This window comes from Helicoverpa zea, chromosome 17, assembly GCF_022581195.2.
Source record: "Helicoverpa zea isolate HzStark_Cry1AcR chromosome 17, ilHelZeax1.1, whole genome shotgun sequence".
Taxonomy (NCBI): Eukaryota; Metazoa; Arthropoda; class Insecta; order Lepidoptera; family Noctuidae; genus Helicoverpa; species Helicoverpa zea.
In genome coordinates this window covers 7,965,170-7,979,571 of record NC_061468.1, presented here as the reverse complement: position 1 = coordinate 7,979,571, position 14,402 = coordinate 7,965,170, and the positions used below count along the sequence as shown (strand labels likewise).

General features: G+C 36.4%; 2 protein-coding genes across 2 annotated transcripts in view; both read right to left on the bottom strand.

The window, feature by feature from the left end:
- The window catches only part of LOC124638060 (protein dead ringer), a 106,436-nt gene extending 103,131 nt beyond the window's left edge, over nt 1–3,305 (bottom strand). The window contains exon 1 of the mRNA XM_047174866.1: nt 3,097–3,305. Coding sequence (XP_047030822.1) covers nt 3,097–3,144 — 48 coding nt within the window. The 5' untranslated portion in view covers nt 3,145–3,305. The remainder of the gene's footprint in view (nt 1–3,096) is intronic.
- Nucleotides 3,306–9,006: 5,701 nt separating this feature from the next.
- Nucleotides 9,007–13,220, bottom strand: LOC124638359 (protein lethal(2)essential for life-like). The gene is made up of 3 exons (XM_047175300.1): nt 13,087–13,220; nt 10,045–10,275; nt 9,007–9,573 (listed from the first exon to the last, which is right to left on the bottom strand). Exons 2-3 carry the CDS (start codon nt 10,273–10,275, stop codon nt 9,229–9,231), a joined length of 576 nt encoding a protein of 191 aa, XP_047031256.1. The 5' UTR covers nt 13,087–13,220; the 3' UTR covers nt 9,007–9,228.
- Between the last annotated feature and the right edge of the window lie 1,182 nt (nt 13,221–14,402).

The window sequence follows — 14,402 nt, the reverse complement described above, 5'->3', positions numbered from 1 at the left end:
TCATTATTAGCTTAGAAATCATAAACCTCCTTAGCGCGAAGCACAAAAAACTGAGGCAAAATATCGATGCCGTTCCTTTTGACGAATTATGAACATGGACAAAAACAGTTCCGCTAAATAAACAATGTGCAGTCAAATTTTGTAGAGCCGCCGCAGATGGGAACCTTCGTCCTGCAATAAAACAAGCTTGAAACCGAATCGCAGCCGAATTCGTTATTAATAATCATATCGGCGCCATTTTGTTGAAGCCGCCACATTGAAGGCGACACATGTGTTGCATAGATGTCGCCAAACATGGCATTTTGTTGGCTTTAGGACTGCACTGCAATTTAAGAATTTTACATTTGCACATTGAAAGCTAATAGGTTTGTTACTATTATTTTTGGACTGATCTTTACTACTAGGTGTGGTGTGATAATTTTTTTTCATACCGACCATGTATGAAAAAAAATTACAAGTGCTCCTATAAAATTAAAAATATTTTAAATAATTAGGACTAGAATTACTTCCACATTATTATTTTTAGACCAATTACCTACTATTTTTGAAGATCTAGAATAGGAATTCATTTTTTTTTTTACTTACAACAAAGGGCCACATGGACCACCGTTACTATGGCACACAGTAACATTTAAAAAAGTGCAATAAACACAAATTAACCCTATATTTAAGTGAGTACCTGAATATAACAATGGAAAGCCAGATGTGGGACAGAAGTGGTTATCTCTACTTAGACATTAATAAGTAACAAGTTTTATTTTCTATCGACGAAAACACCACGAGGTGTTGATGATTCATGATTTTTATATGGGGATTGAAATTTATGAAAAAACAAATATAAAATAATCCAGTATGTACCCGCAGTTTCATTAGAAAACTAGATAACAATATGAAACAACGCTGAAGTAAATCTTATTCTTATTAGAATTGTTTATTTTAACTATTTTCAGTTTTTACTCTGATATTATTAAATCTTTGTCACAGGCACCAATTCAAGTTTAAACGATTTAAGCTTGCCTAAGCCATTTGGTTTATTTAAATGATGATGATGTCCTCCTAGCCGATTATCGGCTACGGCGGCTGTTCTCATGTAAGGAGATTAGCCAACTACGCAGGACATATTATAGTGCACGAGCATTTGCGCAGACACAGGTGCACTCACTATTCCTTAACTCTCATAGCCCGATGGGACGGTAATCCGACACGACCGGAGAGAGATCAGGCGCAGGACCGACATTTACGTGCTCTCCGATGCACGGGTGTATCAATCACCAGCTTCCAGGCTCCGGGCTGCTTTGTGAAAGTCTTCTAAAACCCACAAGGCGATTTCGGCCCGACTCGGGAATCGAACCCGAGACCTCGTGCTTAGCAGCCGCACTTGCGACAGCTAGACCAACGAGGCAGTTTATATAATATTAATAATTTAAGCATTTATTATTATTATTCATAAATTTAAGTTATTGAAATGAGTAGTTGAAATGTTTGTTAGAATCAAGGACCGAAAGCTTTCCTGACCAAAATAGTTTAAATAAAAGGCAAGACGTTGTTAAAATAATAAGAGTGTTATAATGATATCAAACGACGTCAAAAAAAACATAAAGTAGTTAAATCTACCTAAATGGCTATTTTATTGTGGTACAATCAAGAAAAGAAATTGATAACATTATTTGTAAGTGCCTCTGACTTCAAATCTATCCTGTGAATTTTCCTTTTTTCTTTCCACAAAGTAGGTAGGTAAGATACCTGGTGTACTTTATCACAAAAAATAAGGTGAAACCTTGAAACAATATGAAACTGTGAGCTTTAATATAAATAATATTTAGCCTATTCAGCAGCTACAAGTCTAGGCCCAAGGTAAGATATGTGCCTAAGTAAGGATCAATTGTTGTTCACTAATTCATTAAATAATTGATGCCAAATGTTTATAACACCCTGTAAGCTGAAATGTCAAAGCCATGAATCGTTTATTTCGATACCTACCCGGCAGGCAGGAACAAGCTTTATCACATCAAAGGATTCACCTAATTTTATTAGTACTTAGTCTTTAATGTTTCCATGTCTGTTTGTCAATAATGACTCTTTTATCTACTGTACAAATCCTAATATACCTATGATTTATGTTTAACTAGCTGTTTTCCAGCAAAATCCCCCGCTTCCCGGGAAATTTCGGCCCGTGCCTGGATAAAATATAGCCCATGTCACAGAGCCCAAGAGTGAAAGAATTTTTCAAATCGTTCCGTAGTTTCAGAGCCTTTAGGGTACAAAAAAAAAACTTCTTTAAAAATTACTAAAGATGTATTGTTAATAACTAGATTTGCATAAGTTCAATCATAAGTTTTTAGGATAATACTCATACAGTGTGAGTCAGTACAAATTTCTTTAGGAATGTGCAAATAAATAATGAGTGCTAGCAATGTTTTTGCGCCTAGCTTTAGCGTCCGAAGTTTGTTGACACCACATGGCATGCATTATCTTATGATGCTTCATCATAACAATTGACAACGACAATTTATTATCTATAGCCGTACCTGCATACAGTTTTTTCATATTTTGGAATAGGTTTAAATACTTCTTTCCATATCTTTTTTATTATACATTTGATAACCATTATTTAATCCGTGAGTTTTATGTTAAATGCAGATGTTGTATGCAAAATCATACATAGGCTTACATTAGACATCATCTGTACATTGTAGAATCAATTTAATTGGGATTTTTCTTGTCAATATTTTCGACCTACCCGCACAAAAAAATGACAAACCTGACAAAGAGATCATATCACTCAATTATTTAAAATTATTTAACTACAATTAAAGCTAGATTACATAGCTTATCAGAGCACGGTTGTCATAACAACCGGTAGCAGTCGGCAGTATAACAACAGCTAGTAACAATGCGCTTGCTAACAACACTTCAAATATACCTTCCACGGCTTATAGAAACGCCGACATCCAACATGCAACTAACCACATGGGAAGAGGGGTATAAACTTATAAGAATAAAAGAACAGAAGGATGATGATTTGGCTCGATAACTTTGATAAGGGAAGTTTTTGAAAGGGGATTTTTCGCGTGTATTGTAAGTAAAGAGACTCACCACAGGGCTGTCGTCGCCAAGGTCCGAATCACGGTCGGCGTCGGCCATGGCGTACGCCGGCACCGGCTCACGGTTCTTCACCCGAATCTTGGCGGCTTGGAAGGCACGGTGCGAGGAATACGCCACGGGAGGCACGTGAGCACGCACTCGCGACGGACATACAACGGACACGGACCGGGGAAGCGAGCGCTGCGTGTGCTCGCTCGTAATGGTATGGCGCGCCGGCCGCCGGTCGCCCCTCTCCGGCAGGCCCCGCCTAGAGGCGTCCGACACACGGCGAATCAAACACCGCGATATCAAACTGATATTTCAGTCCGATGCTCCGCCCGCCGCACTTCAATTGTTTTTATTCAAGCTATAAAATAATCGCGTGGCATTGATCGCTCTCTGTGATTAATAGCGATAGTGAAACGTGATATTAATGCCCCTTAATCGGAGTTTCGTTTGCGCATTTAATGAGCTGTGTTAGTGTTAGCTCTGTTTACGTATAGATGCCGTTGATTAATGGATCCGATGAATGAGGTCGCCTGTTTAATGAACAATCTGTTCATTCATTAATTTGTTTCGTTTTAATTGGTTATTAGGAAGTTTTATGAGATTGATAGGCTTTCTAATGCAGTTTTTAAATGAATAAAGTAGGAAAACTTCGTTTTGGAATTAAGCGTATTTTTATCAGACGCGTTGAAGTCTTTACTTAGCTTATCATTACAAAACATGAACTTAGTTATTATTATTCATTGAAGATCGTTCAGAAATTATTTCATATCAGGGCACAAATTAGTATTATCTAAGTAGGTACGCAGGCACATACCTATTCACTGTTTACAATAATGTAGACTTGAATTAGGAACCTAATTATTTGAAAGGTGTCATAAGTATGTTATGTGGTTAAAAACTTAACTGTCGGTATTTCTTCATCTTCTTAGAAAAATCAAAATATAAAACTTGGATTGCAGCAAGCAAGCAAGCAGTCCGAATACCTAAAACTTAGTCGCATTACCTAATTATTATCTACCCTCTTACTTATAGGTAACTATTCCATAAAAATGATGAGCAATGATATTGACAAAATTCTTACCAGATTATTACAGAAAATATACCGAGCTATTTAATATTTTACAATAAATAATCTTTACTTAGTTGTCCGAAAGGTTTAAAGATTTAAGGCAATCAACCTTTATGTCCTAATTTTCCTAGAAATTGCATATTTACTAAGATTTATGAAGGGTATTGAGTACTATGGTAACTAAGTAAGTAATCATTACAATTCATTTTTACCTTACTATTGAAAAGATTTATTTCACTAAGCAGCTATAAGAAATTCGATGACTTTGCGGTAGACATCCGAGAAATAATAAATTGCATGTGTTTATAATGAAAATTCTAAGAACACAGGTATCAGACCTTGTCTTAATTTTTCGCAAAAATAACTCTTGAAACGATAAAACTTCTCATTTCCTTCCTTATTCAATTAATTCAGAAATTATATTTGTTAATTGTACCTAACCCAAGGTATTAAACGTATTAGCTCGAAATCTTGCTTTTCGACACTAAAAACCTAGGCATACCTACTTTTTCAAGCACAAACAATAATCTTTGAATTCAAGGATTTTCAGCTATTGACAAACAAAAGCTCTTGTAATTTTGATAATTATATATCATTTAGCCATTCAATCATAACCTGCCGCGTAATCCAAGTCATAAATAGAAGACTTATAGTGCACAAGTACTAACAGTAATAAAAAAAGTAGATAGGGTAGGTAAGTACCTATTAATTGGTGGCAAATACTTACCTAAGGATTATCATAATAAGCTTATTGCCAAAAATACTTCGATTGTCCTAGCTCCCGGTTACATTCGGAACAATTGATCTTGATTTCATGCTTTTCACTTGAAAACTCCACTTGGAGTAGAATGAAACTGGTTAAAAAGGTGATGTGTGTCAAAGTATTATTGAACTACTATGTATGGAAAAAAATATCAATTTCTCGTGCATCGATGATAAGCTGATAGCAACCACCCCGATCTTTGTAATCGATCAAATCAAAACTAATCCAATAAAATTAATCGATGAATCCAAACTCAATTAGAGCAAGCTTTCGTTTTCAAGTAGTCAGACGTACACAATACAAACAAAAATACCTATTTATAGATACCTATATAAAGTAGGTAGGTACAGTATAGTAGGTACAGACAGCAACAATTAATACGAAGGCAGATCAATCGCTTGTCGAACACTGCAAGCGGTTTTCTGTGCCGCAAGTTACAGGAGCCTATCAATTAAACCTGGTACTTCTGTTGAGGGTATCTATCAGGTGACTAGAGATTAGTTCATAATGCAACTCCACTTAATATTGAGTCCCACTTAATAATTGTACTTAAAAAGTGGCATTTCAGTAGATATTTAGATACAAGCACATTATTTCAGAGCGTGCAAAATTCAGAATTGGTTTTGGCAAGTTTGGTTTCTGAAATTGACTCATTCATCATTCATGACATCATTTATTATAATTAATTGAATACATTTAATGAATTATAATATAATTAATTTAATTTATTCAATTAATGAATTAAAATGATATTATCATTTTGTTAAAAAATATAATATGACCATCCAATCCTTCATAAACAGCGGTTATAAAAGATTTGTCATTTTAATATTTGTTACTATATTATTTAACTTACATTTAACAATTATGTAACGATATATCCTTCATTCGTTTTATTGTGCTCGTTTAAAAGAAAATCTGTCGCTATATGTGTGTTTATCTAATTAGCTCTCCTTAAGAACCTAATTGATCTCCAAATGATTACCATTGCATTTACTCTATACCATGTCAGGTCCAGAAATGTGTCATCACATTATTGCTCCCATCATCAAAATACCTATATAAAACCTCATCTAACAAAACCTCTTCCACCCCCCCCTTGCACCACCGTCTCTGTAATCGCTCCAGGCTGATTGATGAACTCCCCTCCCCTCCACTCCGGCGGGAGGACTGGACTCCCCCGCCGTTTAGCCCGGGTGATCCATGACTATGAGATCTATTACTCAGGCTACATTACCACAATGCTTGGCGAAGTCTGGTTTATTTTTAGGTTCTATCATGGTTAATTGTAGTACTATTAAGTTTAGATATGCTTACCTAGATATGGTGTTTTATGTTGATTATTCAATTATTTTTTGGAAATTGAGGTTATGAAATAAATGTGAAAGGGAGGGAGGAAAGGAAAACCCTAACGCAAATACCTACCTAAGTACTCTAAATTACTATCATAAGTCGCACCTCTACATAGTAGGAAGGGATTTGATTTTATTAGGAACTGTTTAAGCTTGTTATAAATACCATCACCTGATGCTTAACCTAATGCTGCTGAATTGATACTTAATTAGGGAAACCTGTAGTATTTTCTTCTTATTCAGTTTTCATACATTCATTACGTTAAAGATCGTTTATTTCTTTAAAAAGGTTAAAGTTTAAAGTTTAAAATGTGTTCGTTTTACTATTAAGGTATATCAGGCTATCAGACCAGACCTCTCTTCTTTAATTAAATTAACGTTAAGTCCTGCAACTTAGCGTTAAAACCAAAATAAAAACAAATAAAATGTCACCGTGACGACAATGCTTGTCGTGTGACAGCGAAGTGTTAAACTCATAAGTTCAACTTGTATTTGTTTTATTTTCGCTAAGAAATCACACGGCGTTTAGTTTGCGGTCACCGACGTTGTAATAGTTATGAAATATAGTTCTGCACTACAGGGTTAGATTTAAAGAGCTTTTCTTGATCCCCTGATGAAATTTATTTTTAACCGATTTCCCAAAAAAGAGGAGCTTTGTTTAGTTTTCAATGGCCTGAAGAAAGAGTGCCAACTAAGGAATGAATTCGGTAAACTATAGGTATTTGTCTACAAGACGCACTGAAACGAAATACCTTTATAATGATGATCTCGTGATCTATCTATGTATTGAGTCTGAAAATTAGTCTACGTTCTTTGCTAGATTAATCTTCTTTAACTACATTTAATAAGCCAATATTTAAATACATTGGCAAACACCAAGTCGCTAACGTTTCTAATTTTGTTCTACTAAACGGTTTGGCAATAATGATCTACAAACAAAAGTTCAGATCAATGTACAAAGATGGCGCTGTTTGTAGTATGTAAAGCGTTGTGTAGATGGCGTTAGGCTATATGATTTGGTTTGGTAGATATAAGTAAAACTAGAGCAAATTAATCAGATATCTCAGGAACTACATGTCAGGTTTGAGAAAATATTTCAGTGTTAGGTATTTAGATGGCCCATCTACCCCAAGTCGACTATTAGCTACTTTTAAGCCAGATGCGCGGAGTACCTAGTTTCCACGAAATACGAGTAAAAGCATTGGAAGCCAGTTAAAATATGGGTAGGTACTGTGTAGTTTGCAAACAGCATTTATTTTGCAATAAAAATAGAATAAGTATAGAAGTTTACATCACACAACCATCGTCAAAAAAATGTATTTTCCAAATTCAGTTACGCGACCAAAAACACTCAAACCCCCGATCATCATTAAAGATTATACAAACTGCAAACAACGTGCAAAATATCCGAATTCCTCTGTCAGGCAACCCTCGCGCAATGATAAATTAACAATATTATTGGAGTCAGCACATCGTTCCGCGGGTGAATTAAATTAGTCAAACACAGCCCATAATACGGCATGACTATTCGCCATGTTGCTTTGTTGACTTATAGAAAATCCGTCATTACACTGTGACAGGTCACACTTGGACTTAGAGGATTTGATCAACTGGAGACGCCTTTGTCGTGCCTTCTTGAATGCCAAAGGTAGATTAGTGTCTCCCGTAGTTTACATCCGTGTGCCTCAAGTTTTTGTGATGTGGGCACATCGTTGAAAATTCGCGATTAAAATTGAAAAGGTTTAACGAGCGTACATAATGAAGTATATAGGGGATTGCATAAGAAAGTATAAGGGTAGTACCTGTATCTACATAATTGAGCACATAGGGGATAACATAAAAATAAGAAATAAACGTGATCATCATCATCATCATCATCTCAGCCATAGGACGTCCACTGCTGAACATAGGCCTCCCCCTTTGATCTCCACAGATACCTGTTGGAAGCGACCTGCATCCAGCGTCTTCCGGCGACCACAAACGTGATGCCACAAGTAAATTAAACTTGTTCGCATGCCCTCGGAGCCCATTACGGTTAGATCGATAGTTTCTATTTTTTATTGCTGTGCTTTATGTTTGTGTGTCATACTTACGAATGAGATCGAAACTTCATGAGTTACCTATCACTATTTGTTGCATTGCCTCGTCCCTCGCTCGTAAATTGGCAGACATTTTTGAATAAAGATTTGTGACGCTCATTTCTTTTCCTATGAGTTAAATGTTCTAAGCACTTGGCACACCACAAGTTGCGTTTTACATTAACTAGTGAAGGAATTATTGTTCATTATTTGTAGTTCAGCGCGCATTTGTTCTTTCTTTGTGGCGTGCGTTTGCTAAGCATTAATGTGCGCTCGCGGTTTGCGCTTGCGACGGTTAAGTGTTTCTTAGTAATGCGTTCTGTCTCTTGTGCATGTAAGAGTGAATAGTTGCTAAACGCACCTGCTAGATAAAGTACGTACAACTACATATTTTGTAATTTTTCACCAATGTCAAAAAATTAAAACCTCCAATAAAGATTAAATCATCTGTGTGGTTACAATTGGCCCAGAAATTAAACTAACCTGAGATTTGAATAGAATTTTGGATTCTCCACTTCAAGCAATAATTGATTGAGCATCAGTTTTCAGATAAATGTCCATCTCTTTACAGAAAAAAAACTTGTTCGAATAGTGAAAATTGAAAAGAAAGCCTTAGAGGTACATCTGTAAGAACAAAAAAAGATACTTGAATGATGATTGGAAATCATTTATTAAATTTTATTATAAACAAATGATGTTACATTCCTCTTTTATACAAATCAATATAAAAAAAAACCTAATTCGTTCATTTCGAATAAGCTAGTCGTTATTGGCCAAGAACGGCGCTTAAATAAATGCTATTTATGATTCGATCGTTGAACATCGATTCATTGACAATATCGATGTCTCGTTAGTAGACCCCGAATAGGTAGATCAAGGGGAAGTGACGATAGGTACGGTTTGTTCACGGGGCTGTTCGGTCTTGACTGGTTCGGGCTGCTTGGCGGGACCAGTCTTAGTGATGGGGACTATCCTTTCACCCGCATTAGGAGGTGGTCTCTTCGGTGCTGTGATTGTCAGAACACCGTCGGAAGACAGTGTGCTGACCAGGTCCTGAACGTCGTAGCCTCCGGGGAGGATGTAGCGACGGGTGAACTGACGGGAGATGAAACCGTGCTCGTCCTGCTTCTCCTCGTGCCTGCCTTCGACGACAACGCTGTTGTTCGAGGCTTTCACTGTGATCTCTTCAGGTGTGAACTGTTGGACATCTAGGATAACCTGGAATGTGCAAAAAACAAAAATGTTAACAGTTCTAGTAATACGAAGAGTAAAGGGAAAGCTGGACAATCCTTTTTCATGAAATGTGATTATTTTAGAGTCTAATTCCCACAAAAGATCTCATGTTTAAAACTTTAGGCCGTACTAGATAAGTACGAGAGTCAGATGTAACACGTCATACAATATAAGAAGATTTGAACAGTCATAACTCGCTTTATTGGATGTTACAAATGTAATCAAGCAAGATAGAGGTACCTACGCGTCGTGTCGCAAAAGACACGAAATATTTAGGATTCAAAGCGTAATCACTAACAATGTAATCTTACGTTACTCGCATATCAGACTCAAATAAATATTCCAAAGAAATATTTTGTTATAAAAGTGTATCCCTTTAATTGTCAAATGAATCCTTTTTCGGTTAAATGTTTTATGTAATCTTCTAATAAAATAATTTCTACGAAAATATCTCACCTCAAATTTCTCCTTAGTCAAGTTAATAGTGGAAGCAGACTCCTGCCTCGTCAAACTCGTTCTCCATGGCCTGAAGTAGGAGTTCCTGAACAGCGAGGAGGAGGGCAGGGTGGAGAGGGAAGAGAGGAGCTCGTCTCTCTTCAGACCCATACCGAAGTGCTGATCCAACAGGCGAGAGGGCCTGTCCCACTCGTCCCACCAGTCGCGGAACATTAGAGGTACTATCGACATCTGGAAAGAGGAAAATAGAAAGTTAGTGTTGAAACCTAAATGCAGGTACCTAATGATGAATGTTTCATGTGATTTTTTATTCAATTAATATTTCACAGATTATTCTGATTCGAAAATACCTAAACCCTGTTGTCAGGATAGATAACTAATGGATCAGAAAAACTAAAGCCTTCAAACTTTCATCGATAAATAGGCTATCTACAAAATACTGAAAAAACTTTTCAATAGTTCCTAAGATCAGCGCTTTTATCCAAACAATCAAACTATACAAATATTTTGACGCATATAGATGTGATTCAGCCAAAGATTAAAATAGTTAAATGGCTGATTTATTCTTTATGCAACTGATGCTGCTTGTATAAATCTACAAGGTCCTATCTACCAAAGTCATACTGCGTCCCATTCCAATCACAATCCTATAAGTGCCAACTCCTAACCAACATAGAATGGCCCAGCAAAACCATAGGATATCAATACCCTTGCAAGAGGTCGTAAAACTTATCTTTGGCCAGAGATAAATCAACAACATTGTCTATTCATCGCGTAGATATAAACAGCGGGTATTTTCATGGCGCGTTTATTTTCAGCGGTTACATCGACTGCGCTTGTAATGGACGACCCAGACCAATGTTATTTGAACGCATACAGGTGATTCTAAATTTGATTTTTTATTTACTTTTTTATAAAGAAAGGTCGTTTGTTATTTCGATTATATTGGCGAGTTATTTTTGTTTACGTTGACGCACCTACGCATTGATAAATGCTCTCACAAGAATTTGGCTATTGCACATCGAAAATAAAAATTGCATTTTGTTTACGATTCCTACGCACGATATTTTTCAAGGGGAATAAATATATTTTTATTTAAAAAAATACCCAATAGGTAAGTTCCTAGAATATAGAAATTTGAAAATCTAATATCAAGAAGATATCTAACCATTTTTGGGTATCAAAATTTTGTCGGAAAATCCCTTAGGTAATAATCCGTTCATTCGGAACCCCTTCAAGAATCGGTATCATTACGAAAACCATTATAAAACCCAACAATAAATAGAGCTGTCCAATCGACCTCTAACTACATTAACAGCTATTTTATAGCGCCAACAAAAAGCTCGTCGAAGTTTATCGATCTTGTTTACAAGTAGAAGCAATCGGTGCACATTCTATGAAATTCTGGAACGATTCCACGCACCGTGAGTCACCTGGGAACGTTTATAGAGCTGATGCAACGTTCCGAACCGAATATTGGAACGGTTTGAAAGTTATGCGACATATTAGTGTTGTAATAGTTACGGTTTTAGATCGAGTGTTGATGTAAACAATGTGGTTGCGTATCTTCGGAGTTCGAGATTTTTTGAAGATGGTTAAAGACGATGGTGGAAATTTTAATGTATTTCTCTTCTATACTCGATTAAACTTTAGACAATTTCTTGAATTCTGAAAAAGGTCTAATGGAAATTGGTAACCACTGACTTTAATTAGTTTTTTTATCATGCCAGTTATAGGGCCTGAAATGTGCATCTTCAGCAGTTTTCTGCGCAATATGCAGCGTTTTAATTAAATTAAAATCAATGTCTACTTAAATACGCCAAGAACTGATTGCACGCACTTGTTCAAACAAATCGATACCTACCACATAACTAACTATACATTCACAGTTTTCAATTACATGGAAAAACAACTAAGTACATCCGATACAATAGGCATGATGACAAATTTTTAAATTCCTTTGTATGATGTAGGTATATGTCTATTTTATATGAAAAATCATTAATTTTAAGAAAATGCGAAGTTTTTTTATCAAATAATTGCATTTTTCTCTGTCCACTTTGAATCCGACGCGAAAACGCTTGTCAGTGTCATGTCGTCACTTGTGACGTCACAACTGAAATTACAAGACGCAATTGTAAACAACGCTCGTGCAATAATTAAGTTTTTTGTGTTATTAAATATGAATTCGAAAGGGCATAGGTGTTGTGGGGTCCCCCAGTGTAAGAACACATCCAAAACAACTCCTGATGAGTTATTTGTGTACGTTCCTCACAATAAAAAAATACGAAACAAGTGGCTTAAACTTGCAAGGCGAGATTCAAAAGCAATATTGCCCAGGGTACAACTTTATTTTTGTGAAGATCACTTTGATGTAAGTTATTACATAGTTCTCTAGATTCTAGCATAGTTTATAATGTAAATAACTATTTCGAGGTTAGGTTTCATCTCTCATTGTTTTTTAATTAAACTAGTATACTTACATGGAAGTTTTAACATTTCTAAATTCAGCTGAACAAAAATCTTTATTTGATGCCAAAAACTTTCCCAGCATTATGATATCAATTTTAGGCAAATTAGCGCTGTTTGCCTTGATAAATCCGGGCTCCATAACTCGTGTTATAAACAATAAATTAATTAAAAACAAAGATCGCAGTGGAAGTTCACAATAACGAAATGTGACGTTCGCGCGCTTTCGCGCGAGTTGTTTTGAGAAATGACGTCACGAGCTCTGATTGGTGTTCAAGATATCATGGCGGATTGCCTTATTTCGTAATTTTATTTTATAAAAATACATATTAATCACATTATTAATAAAGAAAACAATGCGCGTTTTATATTCCAAGCTTCAAGTTTAATTTAATAAATATATTATTTTAATGATTTTTGATTACTGTCATCATGCCTATTTTCCCGCTATAAAAACCCGCCGAAACTTAACGTTCACAGTTCAAAAAAAGAACACTAGTTAGGTACCTTTAAGATCACACAACAAATAAACAACAATAGGTTCTTAAAAAAAAAACAATATAGAAAATTCACCTTTGTGGTTGTTAGTTCGTTGCAGGCGCGCGCCGCTCTGGACTCGAGACTACCGTTTGTCGGTCTCTAATGAGATTTAAATAGAACTTTCAGCGGCCCACACTGGCTGATTCACGTTACACCTTGAACTTGACGCGTCTACGGTATCATTCAGTAGTAGGTATGACGGATTGTTTGGGAAATTGCCGTGGATGGGCCATGCTTTTTGGAAACTGTCCTGTTTTATATGGTACCTCCGTGGATCGAGAGTCATCATCCTCATCCTCCGAGCCTTTTCCCAACTATGTTGGGGTCGGCTTCCAGTCTATCCGGATTCAGCTGAGTACCAGTGCTTTTACAAGAAGCGACTGCCTATCTGACCTCCTCAACCCCGGTACAGTTACCCGGGCAACCCGATACCCTTTTGTTAGACTGGTGTCAGACTTACTGGCTTCTGACTACCCGTAACGACGACTGCCAAGGACGTTCAATGACAGCCGGGAACTACAGTTTAATGTGCCATCCCGTGCCATGCCGTGGATCGAGAGTATAACTACCATATTCCCGTCTACATTTTCAGGTCACGTCATGGTTGGTCCTCAAATCGGAGATACCGACTTTTAACAGGGAACAGACTCATATATGCCAGGACAAGAGCCGATTTGTATACATGCAAATGTAATATATCATTAGATACCATTACAATTTACATGCTCCCGTTTAAACCACATCTTATCTACCTTTTTTGAGATGGTAAATCATTAAGTAACCCCTCCAGCTGACTACTAAGATACAGACTGAGTAAAATCCACCTTTGTTCTTTGTGGAGCCCTTTGTGTACCCGCGTCGCGGTAAATCTTTCGAACAAGCTTTGGCAAGTCAAGTTGTGAAACGTGCAATATCTACAATGGTTAGGCAGGTACAGGTAGATAACTTTATTTGGAGTTTATTTAGTTACTCAGCGTTAGATCTAATATTTTAAATAATTCCAAAATCATGGACACCGTTCCTTTCTAAAAATATTCTCAAATTTATTTACCAAAATTCTGTAGGTGTCATTCGAGAACAAATCCACCTTCTCATAAGTCGTAGGAGGATGATGCTTCATACACCATCGTTCCAGATCACTATTCTCTGATAGTAAAGAGTATCTTTAGTAGTATTGTCACCATACGTCACGAATGATCAAAATAAACACCTATTTTTAGTTCGTGACAATTTTATCCCAATACAAGAGTAGTGCGATGATTGTAGAACTTATAAATAGATATGAAGAATACTTCGGCCAACGCTTTCTAAATAACATTGTAGCGTAAATAAACTGTTTATCATTTTGC

Bases quoted from the DNA above. Each gene is read 5' to 3' on its own strand.
- LOC124638359 (XM_047175300.1), bottom strand. From the start codon at position 10,275: ATGTCGATAGTACCTCTAATGTTCCGCGACTGGTGGGACGAGTGGGAC. The intron at 9,574-10,044 runs GTGAGATATTTT...TGCACATTCCAG, and splicing joins TGACTAAGGAGAAATTTGAG to GTTATCCTAGATGTCCAACA.